This window comes from Cordyceps fumosorosea (assembly GCF_001636725.1).
Source record: "Cordyceps fumosorosea ARSEF 2679 chromosome Unknown scaffold_5, whole genome shotgun sequence".
NCBI classification, from domain to species: domain Eukaryota; kingdom Fungi; phylum Ascomycota; class Sordariomycetes; order Hypocreales; family Cordycipitaceae; genus Cordyceps; species Cordyceps fumosorosea.
The window spans coordinates 1,511,642-1,530,297 of NW_017387305.1; the positions used below are offsets into that span (position 1 = coordinate 1,511,642).

Consider the following 18,656-nt stretch of genomic DNA (forward strand, 5'->3'; position numbering starts at 1 on the left):
CACTTGGCATGGAAACTTGGCCCTCTCCTCTCCTCTCTTTTCTTCTAAAGCAACTCAGTCCCTCGTTTTAGACTAATCGTCACAACACCACCACCACCTTCGTTTTTACCCTCGTGATTTTTACTGTTCACTTTTTCTTGTTTTTTCAAGAATCATCATGTTCTCCAAGATTGCCGTGGCTCTGGCCACTGTCTCGCTCGTGTCTGCTCAGACCTGGTCTGACTGCGACCCCCGTGTCAAGAGTATGCACTGCCTCCTTCCCACCCCTTGGTCGTTTGGCTCTACACCCAGCTCTTCATCATACTGACAGCCATCGTCTTTCCAGCCTGCACGCCCAACCCTGGCTTCGGCAAGGATGGCGCCAACTGCGACTTCACTCGCGGTGCCTGCGATGCCTTCCACACCATGGACGGCAAGGCCGTGACGTACGACTCGCGCGGCGCCCTCGCCGCCATGGACGGCGCCCCCCAGGCCCCGACCCTGCGCAGCGACAAGTACCTCTTCTTCGGCCGCGTCGAGGTGGAGCTGCAGGCGGCCGGCGGCAAGGGCATCATAACCTCGCTGGTGCTGCAGTCCGACACGCGCGACGAGATCGACTTTGAGACGGTCGGTTTCGACAACAAGCAGATCCAATCCAACTACTTCTCCAAGGGCAACGACTCCGACTTCACCCGCGGCGGCTTCCACGCCATCGACAACCCCTTCGGCGCCATTCACAAGTACACCTTCGAGTGGACCCCCGAGAAGATCGACTGGATCATCAACGGCGCCGTGGTGCGCACCCTGACCCGCACCTCCGTCGGCGCCGCCTTCCCGCAGAGCCCCATGCAGGTCAAGCTCGGCGCCTGGGTCGCCGGCTACGAGGGTGGCCGCCCGGGCACCATCAAGTGGGCCGGCGGCATCGCCGACTTCTCCCAGGGCCCCTCCATCGCCATCTACAAGAGCATCAAGATCGTCGACTACGCCGGCGGCAGCACCGCCACCAGCAAGGACGTCAAGGAGTACGTCTACACTGACAAGACGGGCGACGCCCAGAGCATCAAGATCAATCTCAAAGACGGCACCAGCATCGACGGCGGCAACGGCGGCTCCTCCTCCGCTTCCGCTTCTGCCTCGACCTCCGCCTCCAAGACGAGCTCCGTCCAGTCGAGCACCACCTCGGCTGCCTCCGCCACTACCGTCGTCACCTCTTCCACCAAGAACTCCAGCGCCACCGTGACTTCGTCGCCCAGCTCTGCGGTCAACGGTACCAACACCACCGTCCTCACCACCGCGTCGCGCACCTCTACCAGCTCTACCACTGCGTCCGCCGTCCCTACCAGCGCTGCTTCTGGCGCCGGTGCCGCCTTTGGCGTCGCTGCGCTCTTCCTCGCTGTTCTCGCTATCTAAGCTAACGGCTATGATGTGGTTTGATGACTTGGTTTGTGTTTGAAGATACCAATTGGGAGGATGGACGCAGGACGATTCATGTAATCTACGGTATCCAATGTATAGAGGGTAATTTTTTAGAGCGTTAGAATAAGAAACCTTGTATAGCTTCTTCCATCCAATTGTACCGAGTCAGGGTGACAAAGGCGATACTGGGTCGATGTGACAACGGCGTGTTGACAGTAGATGAGATGACAGGGAAACTGGGAGTCAAAAAAGGCCGCTGGCCGCCTTATCGAGTGGATCGCATCAGTGTTCAATAATTCGATAATTCTCCAATATTGATTTCAGCGTTCCAGTTCTGGCGCCAGACCCCTCAGTGAGATTGCTCAGGATACGGGCGCGGGATGCGGAACCTATATCCGTAGATGTTGTATGGCAGTCGGTCCAGGGATGGGGGTGGGCTAGTTTCCATTTCTTTTAGAAGAGAATCATTAACAGGATATTTCTTCATTTATTTTTCGGGATTCTCTGGTGAGTTCTTTCTCGTTCAGGGAATTGCCTCGGGCAACAGACAAGATATGGTATTACAAGTCCTTGATTCATCAGCAAGGACTTTACTGCCTCCAAAGTGGAGGAAAATAATATAACAGTACATTTTCATGCCGACGTTGACCAAATTGATCAATGCATCAATGCTGGTCTTGATTGGCTGCTAAGTTTCATCGCGATTGCATAATGTAAAGATCAGCGCTCATAATAAGGTAGTGATGACTGTAAACATGGCTGTAAACACGGCCGTCATGGGAACACACATACCACGCCACTATCATGTTTGCCAATAAATGTCCCTCGATGTATGGATAGCGCTAGCTCAAAAAATTGCTCTCGGCATATAAACACGAGCCTGCCACACATTCATGACATTATTAGCTCGGCAAGCCAAGGTGATGTCGGCCAGCCGAGCTTGCTTTTTTGTAGGTACACACCTTTGCCCGAGTCGTTGACTACTTATAATTGACTGAAATTCTGCTCGATTTTCGTTATGTGCTATGTATACTCAGACTATCTGTAGAATCGACTAGAACGTGATGCACCGGGACACCGTGTAAGCGCCATAGTGCCAGGGAGGCGGCACAATGCTTGGCATAAGCGTTAATCATTATAGAGAAATTGGCAGAAAATTTATGCAAAACAGGGAAGCTACGAGGTAATACATTATCAAGGCGTCTAGCCCAAGTTCAGGAAATGAAGGAAGGAGATGCAACAACGGTCTGGTCGAGTGGCGAAGAGCGAGAGCCAATCACTTCATGTCTTCGCTAATCCGAAATGGTGTCCCGGGGTAACTACGTGTCAAGCTCTATATCCGATACTGCCGTGGCTTGAAACGGCCGTCAATTCTAGACATGTGTAGATTCCACCTTGTCTCTCCCCTCCACGGCCAGGTCTGGGGGCGCAATAGCAATCAGATGTGGCTCGTGCTAGCGCAGAGCCGCTCCTGCGTATGCTATGCTCGGATAGACAAAGCCTGCACCACACTTCAAGTACGGATGTATCGACCTCGATATGGCTAGGAGGGAGAGAGAGTCGCTATTTACCATTCAGATCGACACGGCGGCGCGCGTAAGTTAGTTGGCTCTCTGTGCGAGGTTAAAGAGGTAGTAACGGGGCGAAGCTCGACCTATGTATCCATCACCTGAACCATTATCAGTCAACAATGGATGCAGTAGGTATATATCAAGATGTTGAACACCTTTTTTCACTATTTATTTTCGTATAAATATATGAATGTCCCGCTAAAGATTTTCTAGTATTTTTTGATGCTCGTTTCTTTAACACAAGCCCGCAAAGGCAACGATGTATCTGACTCCTAGTAACACAAGGACCCCTTATTAGCTGACCGCCAAACACCCTCAAGTGCTAATGTGGGTAGTACTGTGCTGCTTAGTTACACAACTCCTTAGATACATAAACGGTTATTCATCTAGACCAACGATACACAAATGCACAAAAGACGACGGCGGCTGCAGGAAAAAATCTTCCTTGACATCATCCTCAGCCGCCTTCTACTCATACCCCTCACTTGCAGCAGGCACCACCGGGTCACCGGGTTCAACCCTTTATATCGCCCTCGTGTGCCTGCTGCATCCCGTTTCTACCAAAAACCTTGCTGCTCTACCTCGCGCTCTACATCGCGCTCTCCCGTTCTGGAATACCACACAAAAGAAATAAAAGTAACCCTACAGGCAGCAGCCAGCCATGCGTCTCTTCCTCATCCGCCACGGCGAGACGGTCGACAACGTGGCCGGCGTGCTCGCCGGCATCACCGACTCGCGGCTGACCTTGCACGGCACGGTGCAGGCCGGGATGCTCGCCTCGCACCTCGCCGCGCGCTTCCCCTCGACGCCCGTGCGCAAGATCTTCACCTCGGACCTGCAGCGCGCGCTGCTCACCGGGCGCGCGGTGCAGTCCGTGACGCGCTCCGGGCGGGGCGACGACGCCGGGCCACTCGTCGATGCGCGCGCGCGCCCGCCGCTTCCTCACCGAGATGCTGCTGCCGGAGCTGACAAAATGGGGCGCGCGCGCGGACGACCTGGTCATCGTGGTGGCGCACGGGTTGCTGCTGCAGCCGCTGTACGCGTGCCTGATCGAGCGCGTGCCCTGGGGGAGGCTCACGGTGGACCGCGGGATCGCGCCGCACCCGCCGATGGGGTTCGGCCCGGCGCTGCGCCCGCACTGGGCCAACACGGCGTACCTCGAGGCGATGGTCGTGCTTGACCCGGTGGTCGGCGGCGGCGGCCTGCGCATGCACGTCATCCGCGTCAACTGCACGGTGCACATCAGCGAGCTCAAGAGGACGCGCGGCGGCATCGGCAGGGCCGCGCACGACGACAGGCAGCGCACCCTCGACTCCTACTTTGGTAGGGGGAAGGCGTGAAACGCCTGATGATTTACGATAAACGACTTGGCATTATTTGTTTGTTGATTACAGCGCTTGTGACAATATGGTTAGTGATTCTCTTTTCTCTCTTCTTTCCTTCTTTCTCTTCCCCCTTGGCTTGATCCAAGACCTCCCTCCATGCATGCCCTCGGCTGCAACTCAAGTATATGATGAGGAACAAAAATTCACAGACCTGTACCGAAACACTATGTGGACACGTATTTTTACCAACTGCTGTCTGATGCTTGATGTCAAATTTCCGTCTTTTGATTTGATTATATATCATGTTTCATTGCTGACTCGCGTCAACATAGGGGGATATTGATTGCTACTAGTTAAGCCACTTTGTGCTTTTACTACGGTGTCATACATCCGTGCTAGTCTCGTCCGTGCCTGTAAATATCTTGTAAAAGCGTTTGCTCGTGGCCTGTCCAATCGCCCGATCCGAGAGCGCACCGTCCTTGTTGGCACTCTTGCGGACTTCTTCCAAGGCGTTGGGCCCTTGCGCCTGCAGCCCCTCTACCAGCTTCGTAACGGTGTCAAATTCGGACGCCACGCCGTAGGCAATAGGGGCCGTCACGCGAAAGATTTCCTGTAGCATGCGCACGTAGGTATCCTGCGCGTTCTCGCCCGTCTTGACCTGCCCGTTATCCATGCAGAAGCGCGCTCCGGCCGTGTCTTCGGCCTTTTGCCGCTTGTACGGAATGGTGGAAATGTTCTGCGTAAAGATGGAAATCCATTGCGCCGTCTCGAGCGGTATGGCCGTGTGATGTATAAGGACGTCGTGCTCGACCTGTAACCGGAGGATGGCGTCTTCCACCAGGTCCTCGTCAACGTACTCGGCTAGATCAGCTCGCCTTCGTCCGGGTGCAGGCTGGCTTTCAGTCTGTGATCGAACACCAGCCGCAAACTGTCGGTTGCGTAGATTGCGGTTCTTCTTCATCCAGGTCACGACGCCTTGTAAGATGTAAATCAGTTTTGCGTTCGGACATTGGTTTCGAAGCGAGGTCAGGTGCTCGTCTAGACTATCGCCCAAGGCAAGCTTCACCATATCCTCTGCAGCGAGGAACACCAGAGCATGATCCTCTGTTTCTATGCGTAGCGGCATAGGAACCCACTGGCCTGACTCGTCGTCAAATTTGCTGTTGACCTTGCGACGCCATTTGACGATGTTGTGGTCCACGCTGTCATAGTCTCGATGTTGCACCTCCAGTCCATCGAGCAACGCTTCCAGCTGCACTTTGATTGTCGATGGGAGGCATGATGGTATGTCCACAATCATTTCTTTGGTAGACACCTTCCTGTTTCCCTTGGCTTTGTTAACCTCCACGATAGCAGCAGCGACATCTCTTTCTCGCTGCCGCTCTTCCTTCGCTCGTTCGCGTTCATCGCGTTTCTGCTGCTTCTTAAGGGCTGCTGCTGCCGCGCGTTGAGCTGAATCGACCGTCTGCCGCACTTTTTGGGGCTTAGGATCAGAGACCTTGCGCTTCGATTTGGTTGTTGAACTGGCCTTGGGGGCTGAAGCGGACAGATAATTGTAGTGTGAAGACCGGCCTTGTGACAGGTCAAATTTGTTAATGGTTGGTAGGTCATCATCGCTGGGTGCTGATGAGTCCCCAATACTGATGATAGATGGGCTTCGAGATAAGCGATTTGATGGTACATCTGCAACCTTGGGAGGCGCAGAAGAGCATGGAGCTGAGCTAGATATGGGGTCCCAGGCAGCTGCTGTACGTTTTTGGCATGTCGGTTCCTGAGCGAGTGTTGTGTTGGGCGCGCGAGTAGAAGCGATTATTCTCACGGGCGACGAAGTAGCGAATGGGTCCGATGAAGGATATTGAGCGAGTTGGGTATTTTCCGACCCCCGAGCAAGTACTGTATTTGCCGTGCGATTGGGAACGACCCCTCTGATGGGCGATGAACTGGCGAAAGGATCTGACAAGAGATCTTGGGCAATTCGAGCAGTTGCCAATGTGGTAGTAACTCTCGCCGGCGGCGAGCTGGCAAACGGATCCGAACTTGGCAGCGCTGGCTCTGTCCTGCTCCTTTTTAAGCTGGTCGTGCGGGGGTTGGGAGAAGCCAGTGTTTGGGAGCCGATAGAGCTGATGAATTCGATATCCCCCGGAGTTGTCTTTAGGTTCCGGCCATTTGTATGACACGAGGGCTTCACGATGGAAGGGGCTGAGGGGCGGCACTGCCGGTCATCGGCGCCTTCGACAGACAAGCGCGGCCGTTTTGCGCCGTGCTCATCCACAGGCCTGCTGTTATCAACGATGTCGTCACCGCTGCTGCAAAAGTCGTCCGAGTGAATCTCGATGTGCGGCAGGCCGGACGCGCCGGCGTCGGGCCGGGCTGCCGCCTGCTTGGGCGGCCGCAGGACACCTCTCGGCGGACTTGATGAGATGAGGTCAATCACGTTGGAAGCCATCTTCGGACGCCAGCTCTCAGAATGGCCATCGTAGGGTCCAAGGCGATTGTTGAGAAATCACCACCTGTCGCAGGGTAGAGGCGACGCGCGGTTGTGTCGTTCGCGATGTTCGCCGCGTCGTGAATGAATTAAGTGGGACTATAGCAGCCACACTTTCTATGCACAAGATGGAAGGTGTAGGTGCCACAATAGGTAATTGTCGTCGCCGCTTTAACAGAATCAAATTTGAGCTTGAATGAACAGATGGGTTCGCCTCCTCGCCTTTAGATATTTTCCAGTGCCACTTAAATCCCCGGGGCACAATTTTCCTACAGTGAATCAAGTCCCTACGTTTCGGGCAGTGATGGTGCTTAGGGAGTTGCCTCCTATGATGCTTCCTTCCATGTACAAACAGTGGCCTACCCGGTATCAGCTACTGCAACGTTTCTTTTCCGTCCACATATCAGTCAGGATCTTGCGAACTTGGCTACTCGGTTTTGTCGGCCGGGTACACCAACATACGTGTGCAACCGGGTTGTCTGGATAAACTTGGATAGGCATTGTCCCTCGGTGCGTTCCTAGTGCATTGTTTCGACCATGGCAAGACGCCTATGCCCTGGCGAACCGTAGCGTCTGGCTGCCCCCGTTAGGCAGAGCTAGGTATAGAATTCTAGAGCTGGCAGGCCAAGTAACAGCGGTATTCCCTTTCTTTTTTTATTGATTCACGTAAAGCTGGATGGGGCGTCCATTCCAACAGCCTGTCGGGGCCAAGTGCTACCGGGAACGCTAGGCTGGACTAGATGGCAATTTTTACAAAAGAAAGCCAGAAAAGGACAGGTCAAGCAATGAAAACCGAGGATAGCCTAGAATTCTTCAGTGGCTGACACTGCGTTGCTTAATATGCCGGCATGAGCTGCGCATACCTACATGCTGTGGTGGCGAGGGAGGGACATGCAGCCATCGATCGATTCGGTAACATCAGAGGCACTCATTGGCCCATGTCAAAACACGTTGGGGTTGGCATTTCCACGGATTCAGAATTGAGCTCGTAGGTCGGCAAATTCCCGCCGTTCTCGAGTCATTGAATGGCCAGTCTGCCGGTGTAGCCCGGCCCTCTCACTTCAGCACAGACAGCAGCGGATGTTCGGTAATAAGGCGGCGTCAGGAGATGTAAAGTTTCGCACGAAGCACGTTGGCGGCTGACGGCTGAAAGCCGAGCACTGCGGGATCGGATGGTCATTCCATGAATAGGCGAAAAGCTGCGTGCAGCTCAGCAGACCATGGCCTGGGCTCAGCCGGACAGGCCGTCAGTTGTCTCATTGGGACGGCGAAGGGTGCAAGACAATGCCACAGACAGAATGACTAAATAAAGATACGGCTTGCACCGTGAGATAAGGTTTTCAAGAGAAGAATGTTCTTTATTAGAGCGAACAAGTTTGGTTTAGGTCAGGTTCCAAAGGAACGAGCACATGTTTGATGGACGAACTGGACGATGGGGTGGTTGGGGGAAGAAAAGAAGCTTGATGGAAGATGGCAGGTCCGCTTGAGCGCCATAAGTACTGTACTGTACCAGTAATACACTGGACATGAAGCAGGGCGCTCGCACAGGCGCTGGGCGGGGCGGGATCAGACAAATGGGCTGGCTGAGCGGTGGCACGGCCGCGGGTTTGCCCATATGTACTCCGTATTCGATCTGGCATATGCGTCCTTGCATCTGCGTGTGTTCGTTCCTGCGTACATGCCTGCGTGTGCTGAGTACAGTATGGATGCGCCAGGGAAAGGGGCTTCCGCGGCGATGGCTGCAAACTGGGAAAAGTTATCCGGACCAAAGCGGCCGCAGGTGGTGGTACTGGCAAAGTTATGTGCGTGGTCGGCAGATCTGACAGGAGGCGCATGCAGAAGAGTAGCGTGATGAGGAAGAACAACAACAAGGTAGGGGTCTGAGACGACTTGTTGTTGCGATGGTTGATGTGGGCGTCGCGATCCTCAATGCCCCCTGCAGCCCAGTGTGGCAGAGGCTGCAATCGCGACGCGGAAGAGGACGCCTTTATCATGCGCGTCACACGTTGTTCTGCAGCCTCAATATGCGACAGTGAGAGCGGCCAATATATGTCGTTCGCTGCCCGTTTCGGAAAGGATTCAGAGACGACTGAAAAGCAAGAGGTACAGAGTGCATGACAGATATCAGTGGCGACGGAGTGAGTACATGTGCGGAATTTTCCCATAGTCAAACATTTCTTGATGTTTTTCTTTGGAACGATCATCGTACGAAAATTATTCATTTACACGCTGTCATAATCCATGTCATGGACATCGCGAGTTGGGGGTTGGTCTTCGTTCGTCGGTGACATGATTCAGACATGCCTGCTAGGCTGGTGGGCGCGGAGCGAGTCTCAGAATGAGGAGATGTGCTCTTGTTGTGACGAGGTTTTTGTGGTAGGCTGATGGATAAGAAAAAGCAAAGTTGGGAACTCCCTCTGCAAACTGAGGGGAAGGGAGGCAGGGGAGAGCTTACCTGCGTATGGATACCGGATACTTGCCTCTTTACGGATACAAGTCCCTCGACTTGTGGTCTTCGACTCGGTGGTGACGGAAAACTATCCGTACTCCGTCCTGTAACCAGCTCGGCCGACCATCACGGCCGTCCTCCAGCAAAAGCCTAATGATGAGGGGACCTCTTCCCCATCACCCTTGTTCCCAGCCATGCGCATGGAAACCAAAAGACGGGCGTGCAAATCAAGGTATCACGCGATTGGCTCTTCTCAACAGCCGAAATGAGCTGGTCGCCGTCTTGCCTCAGCGACAAGAGGCAAGTCAGTGCAGTCACCGCCAAAGCAGCGCAGTGGCTTGATTCCCCTCAAGTACCGAGCCGACCTACCCACAAGGCCTGGACGGGGACGCCTCAAGCGGTTCCCCCCCAAGTATCTACAATATATCCGTGCTGGTAATCTGTACCTGCGCAAACTGTACGGGATACAGCAGCCATCAGGGGCATGCCAGGTACAGAGGCTGGGGCTGGGGCTGGGGAGAGAGGCTGCTCTTCATTTATCGCGGGCTATCTAATAAACTTACGTTTACGAATAGTTTGTGGGAATAGCACCCTCACGAGCCTTCAAATGCGTGCCCAGACTCTGTAACTTGGACTGTTGCCTGCAACGGCGCATCGGCCAGGTTAATATCCAAGACACAGGCACCGAATACTTGGCTTCCCTGTTCCCTCTCTTGGGCTTGGACCTCTGAAAAAAAAAGGTGGCTTGACTTTGCTGGGTCCCCTCTCCGCCTCTTTCTCAACTCGCAAGTTTATTACTGGCAGGAAGAAAAAAAAAATCCCCTGAATCCTCCAGTCAGCAGCCAGCCACCTGCACACTGCCTGTACTTGCCTGTCTTGGAAACGATAGAACTGCTGTGACACGCCGTAATCACGGCTGCCATGGCTGTCGGCCTCAAGGAAGAGTAGGACAAGGGAGGTTTTTATCTCAAGCGTAAACACCTACGGGGTACCTACCCTTGCCCAATAAACTCAGTCGGCACTTTCTCAGGTACTGGAAGATGGGTGTGTACCTGGCTTCTGGAGTAGGTTTGCGCTAACGTCCAGGTACCTACCGTCCCTTACTAGTACCTCTTTAGCTCCCGCCCCCCTATTCGGCGTTGCGATTGCGCCGCTTTGTGTGTTGCTTTTCCTGTCTCCTTTTGCCAGAAAAGCACAGATGCGCAAATGTATTCTTTTTCGAAGTTCAATTGCGAATCAGAATTTTCCGAACTCTTTTCTCAGCTTCATCGACGGGTTTCTGGCGCATCTCCCCTGGCGGTCACATAACCACATCACCACGCCAAAACGTACCACTACATCATCCGCCATCAACGGGTGCCCGTCACTTGCGCACCCCGGTTTCTAGTTTAATTAAAACGCCAGCCATTCATTGCCAGCTTTCCGCTCGACTGGCTGGGAACCACTGTTCATGCTGCAGTGCCTGTCGCCTTGTCGCTGTCGTTTCCCACGTACGCCCCGCGACGCCCTGTCCCTCCCCCGACGGACGCCGGACGCAGAGACAGACCGACAAATCGACATTCGACAATCGAAGAATACTCTTGCTTATTATTATTATTATTATTATTATTGCACAACTTGGATATATCCACTTGAATACCACCACCCTCTCACTCTCTCGACACACACTGCGCCGTCTGCATGCTTGCCCAAAAGCTGGCCCAATCTGCCATCATTTCGTGGGGCCACCACCACTACTACCACCAACAACAACATTTGATGCGACTCTTCTGATACCCGTCGAGAAGGAACATATTTGGGCTCTATCGTCAAGTCCTGACATTTTTGCCGCCACGGCAAGTCAACCTTGGCAAGCGCAATTCCAGCCTGCCCCTCCAGGTACCTACCTACCTCCTACCTCTCTACCTTCCTCCTACCACACCAACCGACCTAACCAACCCACCAGGCTTGCTTGCCCCCCAAAATTTCCCCTGGTCGGCCGGTCCCCCTGCTAATCTTTTAGCTGGCCACCGGCGTTGACCAGCAGTTCGCGCCGCGCAAACGACGGTTGCACCTTTTTCTTTCCCCCCAATTTCTTCCTTCCCTTTTCCGCTATTTCGCCCAAAATAACCAGCTCAAAGACCAACAATCAAACCCTTACCCTTACTAGCAAGCATCCTTCATTCTTCTTGTAACGCCAGAAGTCACCGTTTATCACACACGCGCGCCGGGACCATCAGTGTCCCCGCGAACCCTCTTCCGCCCATAATGGCGAGCACTCCGCCAGCTTCGCCTATCCACCAGCGGCCCTCGTCCACCATCTTCAAGCCGTCCAGGAGCAGCAGCAGACTGAGCATGAGCAGCAAGACGGGACTGGGTAGCCGCGCCTCGGATGAGGACTCGCGCACTGCTGTCCGTGTCGGTACGTTTCCTGCCCCCCTCTGTTCCCTCTCTCACTTAATCGTGTGATTGTACCCTATGCCCTTGCCGCGCCCGACGCTCATCCCGCGCCTACTAGCTGTCCGCATCCGACCTCCTCTGCAGCCGTCAGATCCCGGCTACGACTTGATACCCCAACGCTTCCAGCGCTCCATGGTCCAGACCTCCTCCGACACCAGTCTATCCATAGAATCTCCCCAGGGCCGCAAGCTCTTCGTCTTTGACCGCGTATTTGGCCCCGACGTCGAGCAGGATGGCATCTGGGACTACCTCGCCGACTCGGTCAACGCTTTTGCCCAGGGCTACAATGTGTCGCTCCTTGCCTACGGTCAATCCGGTGCCGGAAAATCATACACAATGGGCACGTCTGGCCCTCTAGATCAGCAAGACGATAAAATGATGGGTAAGTCGCAATCTACCACCGCCGCACCGCCAACTGTGCGCACAACCCCCCCGACTTCCCAGTTTCTTCCGCGATGCTGACATGTCACCTCAGGTGTAATACCTCGCGCCGCCACAGCTCTTTTCGCCAAGCTAGAATCATTATACGGCAAAAACGATGGCTCACTGGGCTCGCTCGGACATCTTCGTGGCAGCCAATTTCTATCGCAGCTCAAGAACCCACGTGGGTATGCCCAGCAAAATCCTCTCGGTGACCGCAACTGGTCCCTGAAGGCCACTTACGTGGAAATCTACAACGAACAGCTCCGAGATCTCCTAACCCCCGAAGCGACACCGCTTGGTGAACGCTCTAATGTCGCCATCCGCGAAGACACAAAAGGCAACATCATAGTCACCGGTCTCCACCAGGTCCAGATCGAGTCTGCCGACGACCTCATGAATGCCCTTGCTATGGGCTCGACCATTCGCCAAACCGACGCCACCGCCATTAATGCCAAGTCCTCACGCTCACATGCTGTTTTTTCATTAAACCTGGTCCAGAGACGCAGCAAGACGCAAACCAACCCCGCTGACAAGCGATTTTCCGTCCCCATTGAGGCCATGACGGGACAGGAAGTCTCCATCACTACGGATAGCAAATTGCATTTCGTCGATTTGGCTGGCAGTGAGAGACTCAAGAATACTGGTGCGCAGGGCGAGAGAGCCAAGGAGGGAATCTCGATCAACGCTGGGTTGGCATCTCTTGGAAAAGTCATTAGCCAGCTGTCATCTCGCCAAAGCGGCTCACACGTGTCGTACCGTGATTCCAAGCTCACGCGCCTTCTTCAAGACTCGCTTGGTGGCAATGCCATCACCTATATGATTGCTTGCGTCACCCCAGCCGAATTCCACCTGAGCGAAACTCTCAATACCGTTCAGTATGCCCAGCGCGCCCGCGCTATTCAGTCTAAGCCCCGCATTCAACAAGTCGAAGAGGGCGACCGGCAAGCCGTCATTGACCGTCTCAAGGCTGAAGTTAACTTCCTCCGCGAACAGATTCGCAACTCTCAGAACGGCGAATCCGGCCCCAAAGGCTCGGGCGCTGGCTCATCCGAGCGCACAGAGCGCGACAAGGAGCGGGAAGCCGAAATGCAGAATCAGCTTCTTGACATGCAGGAAAACTACAGTGCCCTCAGCCAGCGCCACGCGCGCTTAATCGCCGAGATGGCCAAGGCCGGTGACAAGGAGTCTGCGCTCAGGGAAGCCTCGGATTCGACACAAGTTAATAGCGCTACCGACAGACTGAACCGCTCCAACTCCTTTGCTCAGGCCGTCGAGCAGGTCGTTCTCGAGTACGAAAAGACAATTGAGTCGCTCGAGCAATCTCTTTCCAGTACCCGAAGCACGCTCTCCACTACCGAGACTTCACTGCTTGAGAGAGAGACCAAGCTGGCCTACATTGAAACCATTAATACACAGCTTCAGTCCCGAGTCCAGAAGCTGATGGATCGCGAAGCCAACACAGAATCCTACCTCCACGACCTCGAATCTAAACTAGACGGCCACAGCACCGGCGACGAAAAGAATGCTTCCGTTATTATTGACCTGCGCAAGGAAATCGCCCGTGCACGCGAAAACGAGGCTTCATGCGAGGATTACATTTCGACTTTGGAAGAACGCCTCGCCGAGGCTGATCAGGACGGCGAGCTGATGCAACGCGAGATTGATCGCCTCGAGCAAATCATTGAGCGCCAGCGCAGTCTGGGCAAGCTTGATTCTCTACTCTATGAGCTTGATCATGTCGAGGAGTTGAAGCAGCCTCAAGCTAACGGATCCCACGAGAATGCCCGTCGCGGGTCTGCTGACCACTCCCGAAAGCTCTCCCATATTCGCACACAGAGTCAGATTAACGAAACGATTCACGAGGATGACGAGGACGCCGACGCTGTTGAATCTCGCGCCAGTACTGTTAGGGAGGAAATATACGAAGATTCCGTCGAACACGTAAGCCGCCAGGTTGGGACTCACGAAGTTTCTGATGGCGACGCTTCCGTAAAGGCCGCACAAAGCCCGGCTCAGACTAGATACGTCTCAGATAAACTCGAGACTGTCACGCAGGAGCTGGTTGACCTCCGCGTCGAGCATGAAGCGACCGTCAACGATTACGATGCCCTGCAGGTCAAGTACGAAGTCGCGATGCAGAAAATGGCCACGCTGCAAGATGCTGTCGATGAAGCCCGCCACATCCGTCCCGTCCGCGACTCCATTGTCTCGGAAGGCTCGTCCAACCATAGACACTCGTTCCGCTCCTCCGTCGAATCCCAGATTGCCAAGGAGGGCGCCCGCTCTTCTGCTTCCCGTTCTCTGTCATCTGAGCTTTCTTCGGCCATAGAGTCGGCTGATACAGCAGATACTTCGGCCCATGAAGACATGGTCGAGGACGATGACACGGCCACCACTAAGCCTGACGCCTCTAGCGACGACGCGACACAGAGCGAATTGACTGGCGAATTAACACAAGAATTGGAGCGTCTCAAGCAGCTTGCCGATGATAGGGAAGAGGCTGCCAGGGAGCTCGCCGCTAAATATGCGCAGCTTCAGTCTACCCACAGCGAGACCTTGGACACGGTTGAGGAACTCAAGACCGATCTGTCCAAGGCACGCGCTGTCGAAGCTACCTCGCCTCGTACTTCCAGCCCTGTCATCCGTCGCAAATCGAGCCAGAACCTCCTCATCATCGACCGAGCTCACCGCTCCTTTGCCTCCTTGCGTAACATTGCCAGCGAAAATTTCGAGACCCGCCCGGAAGTAATGCAAAATTTCGAGCTGAACCTCAACGCCGCCATGCATGAGCTTCACACCCGCAGTGAGCGCATCCAGGAGCTCGAGGCTTCCGTCGCGTCAACAAAGAAGGAAATGGAGACTAAGATGACCATCATCTCTGGCCTGACTCGTGAGCGCACCAGCTTGAAGGCCAGCCCCATGGACATGTCCATGGTTGCAACTCTGCGACAGAAGCTTGAACAGAACGAGAAGCAGCTGGCCGAGATGGGCGAAGCTCATAAGCAACGAGAGCAGACTCTGCTAGCTGAGTTGACCCAGCTACGCACCGAGTATGAGCAGAGCCAGGCTAAGCACAGAGACGGTGCTGACGCAGCTGCTGTCGACAAAGACAAGCAGGTTACCTCTCTGCAATCTGAGCTTTCTGCCTGGGAGACGAAACACAGCACTGTCCTTGCTTCTATGCAAGCCACTGAGACGGAGTTTCGCAACACCATCCTTGGCCTAGAAGCCGAACTCGCCGCGGCAACCGTCAATCTCGAAAAGGTGAAGGCTGCCTCCTCTGCCGATTTCGACACCATTGCCAACAACGAGCGCAAGCACCAAGACCTTGTCAGCTTTCTGCGCAGTGAGATTGATGAGTATAAGAAGCTCATCTATTCGAACTCTGCTCGGGTTACTGAGCTCGAACAGGCGCATGTCGCTACCAAGTCTGAGCTAGAGGAGATGTTGACCTCGCATAGCACCGCCGCAGCTCAGGCTAGGCAGAGTGAGGAACTTGTCGCCGAATTGCAAGCGCAAATTTCCAATTTCGAGGGCACTTCCAAGTCGCACAAGGAGGCCCTTGACGAGTTGGCGGCTACGCATACCAAGGAACTAGCCGAGATGAAGGCTCACGAACAAAAGGGTTACGAAGAGCAGATGGAGGTCCTCCTGACTGAGCACCACGAATCGACTCGCAAGCTCGAAGCTGAGGTCAATGACGCTCGTGAGGACTTGATGAAGGTCGCGACGCAGGTTGCCACCGCGCTGGGACTGGAAGTCAGCATTGAGAAGCTTACTGAGCGCATTGATGGCCTAGTCAACGACCAGAAGCTGCTGCAAGCTGAGCAGAGCAAGTCGACCGAGATGCAGCAGCATGTGACGGAGCTCACCGCCATTAACGAGACCATTATGCATGATTTGGAGGAAGTCAAGGCCAAACTTGCTGAGCTGTTGGCAGGACCCGTGGCGGAGACGGAAGCCAAGGATGCTGCGGCGCCTGGATCCATCAAGGACCAAATCGCTGCCGTCAAGAGCAAGATGGATGACCTGGAATCCAAGAACACGAAGCACAGCCGTCTGGTCGAAGAGCTAGAGGAGCAGCTCCAGAACAACTTTGATGAGGCACAGATGACGAACAAGCGCCTCAGCTCTCTGCAGACGGAGCGCGCGGCGCAGATCGAAGAGGTCAATGCTGCCAGAGCTAAACTGCAGACAGAATTGGACACGCTTCGACTCGAGTACAATTCGCTGCAGGCTAAGCTGTCGGAAGGCGAAGCCAATGGGGAGGTACGCCGCTCAAACTCTGGCTCGACAATCCGCAAGGCTGCCTCGCACAACTCGCTGCCTTCACCGCCGCCTGCCATTCCCCTTCCGCCTCTGCCGGGCTCTGCAAACTCGTCCATTAACGGTGTACCCGCGTCGCCGCCTAGCCGCCCTCTAAGCAAGGACAACATGAACATCTCGCAGATTACTGAGGATCAGGAGGCTCGCATCCGCACCATCGAAAAGCACCTGTATGCGGAGCGCCAACTCACACAGACTTTGGAAGAGGCTCTAAGCGATCTCGAGAAGCAGTCCAAGAAGGTCAAGACGGACTGCGACGCCTGGAGGAAACGTGCGTCTGATCTAGAGCTGGAGGTCAAGGAGCTCAAGGAACGGCCGGTAGAGTCCGTGCAGGACCAGCGCTGGAGCATGCAGGCTGTTGAAGAGGAGCGCAAGAAGCGATTCCAAGCGGAGCAAGCCCGAAAGCAGCTGGAAGAGAGGATGAACGCTATCAAGAAGGGCAAGAAGAAGAAGGGAAGCTTGAACTGCTTCTAGAGGGGGCTAAGTTATGCGTTTAGAATGTTTCGGCGCGAGCCAGATGCGCCGCCAAACACGCCGCCAGACACGCCGCCTTATACACCGCGAGGTGACGAGCAGACGGTTACGTCTTAGTCTGTTGGCCCTCGATACCCAACCAACACATCCTCTATCCATCCCACCGACTCAAAGATGAAAAGCGCACGACTGGTTTTCTTTATCCACACATCCACACATACCTCTCACCCAGCGCCAGTTTTTTCTCTTACATTTTCTGTTTTTGAAGCAACACGACTCTTGTTTTGATTTTTAGCGTTGCAGTCACGACGAAATGGGCTCTGTTTATATGTATGTACATGGTATGCGTCCGGCCCAATGCATACCCCCCCCCGGAGGTATATACAGTTTACTTCTATTTTTGGCGGCTCTTTTTAGCAGCCCTTTGTTTTGGTTTCGGAGTGTCGTCTTATTTTCTCCATTGAAATTGTATCAGCAGCACATGAACTGCGCTTTTGGTCAAGGATGTGCTCATGCCTTGGAAGGGTTATTTTTCTTCCCTTGTTTTTAGGGGCCGTCCTGTCTGGACCCGTTTGTCCTTTTTACATCTGATGATCGCTTCAGCAACATGTTCATTGCTTGGAGTTTGTTGGTGAACATTGCAATGAAAAGAATTCTCTTGTTACTCTTCTATTCTTTACTTCTCTAGCCAGCCCCTCTTCATTGTTTTCGTTGTGGGATTGTCTAATGTGAATTAGTTGATATTCAGCAATACATACCTCCTGTGCGATTTGAATATAGGCTATTGTGCCATTTGCGTCTGAACCCGTGCTGTCCCGAACATGGTACACGAAAAACAAGATAAAAATCATGACAAGTTTAGTTAGTCATTTAGTCATCCTCACTATCCTCCTCCTTGATCTCGACATGCTCCTCCTCCTTCGCGCCTGCTTCATGCTCCGACGGCAGCGCCTCCGGGAACCAGCCGTACTCGGCCAGGTCCACGCTCATCTCGCCGAGCGCGCCGCGGACGACCTCGACCCCTTCGTCGCGCAGCAGCTCGGCCTGGTCCCGGACGGCGGTCGGGTGCGCGCGCGGGGAGATGACGCCGCGGGCGTTGACGACGCGCTGCCAGGGCACGCTGTCGTGGTCCCAGCGGTGGCCCTCCTCGGCGGCGGGGAGGTGCTTGAGGCAGACGCCGACCTGGCGAGGGCGCTGCGCTGGAAGAAGGTTAGGGAAGTGAGAGGGGAAAGGGAGGAGGGAAAGAGGGGGGACGGACGGGTGCCGATGAGGAGGGCGATGTGGCCGTAGGAGGTTACCCGGCCGCGGGGGATCTCGCTGACGGCGGAGTAGACGGCGTGGAAAAAGGCGGCGGCCTCGTCCGTGCGGGGCATTGGGCGGGTAGGTGGATGTGGGAGATGCTGGTGTGGGATTGTGGTGAGATGAGTGAGATTTGGTAGTGGTGCTGAGGTTGGTTGACGCGGGGAGAGGTTGTCGTAGTTGCCGTGAATGAGCAAGCCGCCTCCGCATAGTAATGTTCATGGCGCCGTTCCGGCCCGGCACTAGTTACGGGAGCTCTTAGCGTGGCTGCAACGAAATATAATGACCCGAGCCAAGCGCTTTCTTTCACGAGTTTATTATTACTAGATGGAAAGGCAGATCCATGGAGCAAGATAGAGAAGCGGGCTCGGGATCAGCGTCCATCTCCCAGTTTCAGTGATTCTTTCCAGGCAGGCGTTGGACCGTGTGGCGCCGGGCATTTGTGTTTGGGGAGGGCAGGACAGGACACT

At 54.6% G+C, this 18,656-nt stretch overlaps 5 protein-coding genes across 5 annotated transcripts; 3 read left to right on the forward strand and 2 right to left on the reverse strand.

Annotated features, from left to right (window-relative positions):
* Positions 1 to 157: 157 nt before the first annotated feature.
* ISF_03167 (extracellular cell wall glucanase Crf1/allergen Asp F9) lies at positions 158 to 1,389 on the forward strand (the record flags this gene model as incomplete). The annotated part of the gene is made up of 2 exons (XM_018846773.1): positions 158 to 242; positions 326 to 1,389. 2 exons carry the CDS (start codon positions 158 to 160, stop codon positions 1,387 to 1,389), a joined length of 1,149 nt encoding a protein of 382 aa, XP_018706501.1.
* Positions 1,390 to 3,627: 2,238 nt separating this feature from the next.
* Positions 3,628 to 4,306, forward strand: ISF_03168 (Histidine phosphatase superfamily, clade-1; the record flags this gene model as incomplete). Its single annotated transcript, XM_018846774.1, has 2 exons — positions 3,628 to 3,840; positions 3,917 to 4,306. The coding sequence occupies 2 exons, from the start codon at positions 3,628 to 3,630 to the stop codon at positions 4,304 to 4,306; spliced, it is 603 nt and encodes a 200-aa protein (XP_018706502.1).
* A 367-nt stretch (positions 4,307 to 4,673) lies between these two features.
* ISF_03169 (ERCC4 domain protein) lies at positions 4,674 to 6,737 on the reverse strand (the record flags this gene model as incomplete). The annotated part of the gene is made up of 1 exon (XM_018846775.1): positions 4,674 to 6,737. The coding sequence occupies one exon, from the start codon at positions 6,735 to 6,737 to the stop codon at positions 4,674 to 4,676; it is 2,064 nt and encodes a 687-aa protein (XP_018706503.1).
* A 4,735-nt stretch (positions 6,738 to 11,472) lies between these two features.
* ISF_03170 (kinesin family protein) lies at positions 11,473 to 16,887 on the forward strand (the record flags this gene model as incomplete). The annotated part of the gene is made up of 3 exons (XM_018846776.1): positions 11,473 to 11,626; positions 11,723 to 12,046; positions 12,140 to 16,887. 3 exons carry the CDS (start codon positions 11,473 to 11,475, stop codon positions 16,885 to 16,887), a joined length of 5,226 nt encoding a protein of 1,741 aa, XP_018706504.1.
* An 870-nt stretch (positions 16,888 to 17,757) lies between these two features.
* On the reverse strand, positions 17,758 to 18,396 carry ISF_03171 (Methylated-DNA-[protein]-cysteine S-methyltransferase, DNA binding protein; the record flags this gene model as incomplete). The annotated part of the gene is made up of 1 exon (XM_018846777.1): positions 17,758 to 18,396. One exon carries the CDS (start codon positions 18,394 to 18,396, stop codon positions 17,758 to 17,760), a length of 639 nt encoding a protein of 212 aa, XP_018706505.1.
* Between the last annotated feature and the right edge of the window lie 260 nt (positions 18,397 to 18,656).